We start from the raw sequence: 1,948 nt of genomic DNA, 5'->3' as shown, positions 1-1,948 counted from the left end.
TCCCCTTCCCTCCCCACCCACTGCTCCACATGAATCACCTGAGGATTGCCATATTCTGTTCATTCCCTCTGAAGCACCTGGCACTGGGCACTGTTAGAAGACAGGCTACTGGGCTACATGGACCATTGGTTTTACCCAGTATGGCCATTCTGATCTTCCTATTTAGACCTCAGGTGTATCTGCCTCCTGCTGTAACCCACTATATCCCCACTCCCCTCCCAGAGCTGAGATAGATCCCAGGAGTCCTGATGGGGTCTCTCTCTCCACAGAGTTAGTAACAAAGTAAGAATAAACATTAAAATTTTAACACTAACCAGTATCCTTAAGTGACTTGCCACAAGATGTGAGCACATATTGGTTTTAGAGATGACTGGGTTGCAGCTGTCAAGGGGAGGGGAAGACAGGAGCAAGTGACTGGGGCAGGGCCTTGGGGAGAAGATACACAGCAGGGTCGAGGCTTGACAGAAGAGATGGGGCAAGATTGCAATTTCAGGGATCCAGCTACCAGCAATTAGAAAGGTGGCAACCCAGTGTAGTGTACATAGACTGATTCCCCAGTTCATCACATTGACACAGCACAGTAAAGACAGGAAAGGGTTTAATGTCTCTCTGTCTGTCCAGGAAGTGATTCAGGGAAGAGGCCCCAGCACCATGGACCAGCCAGCTCTGCACAGAGCTCAATCTGAGAGCCAGAGCACAAGGAGAAAACATTTAAGTCTCTTTATGAAAAAAGAGCTGGAGCAGCCTGCCCCGGATCTGTTTGGTCCTCACCCCATAAATGATGGGGTGTAGCACGGGGGGCACCAGCAGGTACACACTGGCAATGAGAACGAGGAAGTGCCGAGGCACATTGTGGCCAAACCGCTGCGTGAGAGAGGAGAAGAAATCTGGGATGTACAAAGCTAAGATGGCACAAAGATGAGAGATGCAGGTCCCAAAAGTTTTGAGCTGGGCATCCTTTGTGGGGAGGTGGAAGATGGCCCGGAGGATCTGAGTATAGGAAACTGTGATAAAAAACACATCCATTCCATTCACAGAGAAAAGATTAAACAGGCCATAGTAACTACTGATGCGGATGTCAGCGCAGGCCAGGTTCACCACAGCTATATGCCGACAATAGGAGTGGGGAATGATGTTGGTCCTGCAATATGGCCACTGCCTTGCCAGGAAGGGATAGGGTAATGTGAATATGCAACTGCGCAGCACCATGGCGAGGCCTATCTTGGCCACAACAGAGTTTGTCAGGATGGTGGAATGTCTCAGGGGATGGCAGATGGCCACATAGCGATCAAAAGCCATGGCCACGAGGATTCCAGACTCCATTGCTGAGAAGGAGTAAACAAAGTACATCTGGGTGAGGCAGGCACTGAAACTGATCTCCCTGGAATTGAACCAGAAGATGCTCAGCATTTTGGGTACAGTGGATGTGGACATGACAAGGTCGGTGACGGCCAGCATGCAGAGGAAATAGAACATGGGCTCGTGGAGGCTCGGCTCCCTCTTCACGATGAACAGGATAGTGAAGTTCCCCAACAAGGCTATGGCGTACATGGTGCAGAAAGGGATGGAGATCCAGATATGGGCTGCCTCTAGGCCAGGAATGCCAAGTAGGATGAAGGTGGAGGGGTTGGTGAAGTCAGTTGTGTTGGAATCTGACATGGAGTGGTGGAGAAGGTGTGCAACTCTGAGGTATAAGGGTGTCTCCTGCTTGTACCGTACGTTCCACTGACTTTCTGTGTGTTCTCAGGTTCTCTGGTGATGGTCCCAGTAGAAATGCCTGAATGGAGAGAAAACATTAATATGAGACATTGCATGCACTAGTGGAGGCTGTTCTCATGAGAGAAGCATTTTGATCGCTCTTCACACACTGAAAAATGACATTTTCATTATTCAGAGAAAATAACTATGAACAATGACCCTACTAAATCCAATTCCATATTTTGTAGTG

The 1,948-nt window shown here is 49.0% G+C and overlaps 1 protein-coding gene across 1 annotated transcript; it reads right to left on the bottom strand.

Annotated features, from left to right (window-relative positions):
* Positions 1-711: 711 nt before the first annotated feature.
* Positions 712-1,659, bottom strand: LOC135885681 (olfactory receptor 52R1-like). The gene has a single exon (XM_065413576.1). It carries the CDS (start codon positions 1,657-1,659, stop codon positions 712-714), a length of 948 nt encoding a protein of 315 aa, XP_065269648.1.
* Between the last annotated feature and the right edge of the window lie 289 nt (positions 1,660-1,948).

The sequence above is a fragment of the Emys orbicularis genome, chromosome 1 (assembly GCF_028017835.1).
Source record: "Emys orbicularis isolate rEmyOrb1 chromosome 1, rEmyOrb1.hap1, whole genome shotgun sequence".
Classification (NCBI taxonomy): Eukaryota; Metazoa; Chordata; order Testudines; family Emydidae; genus Emys; species Emys orbicularis.
Note: the sequence above shows the minus strand (reverse complement) of the source record. Positions and strands in the feature narration are given on the sequence as shown.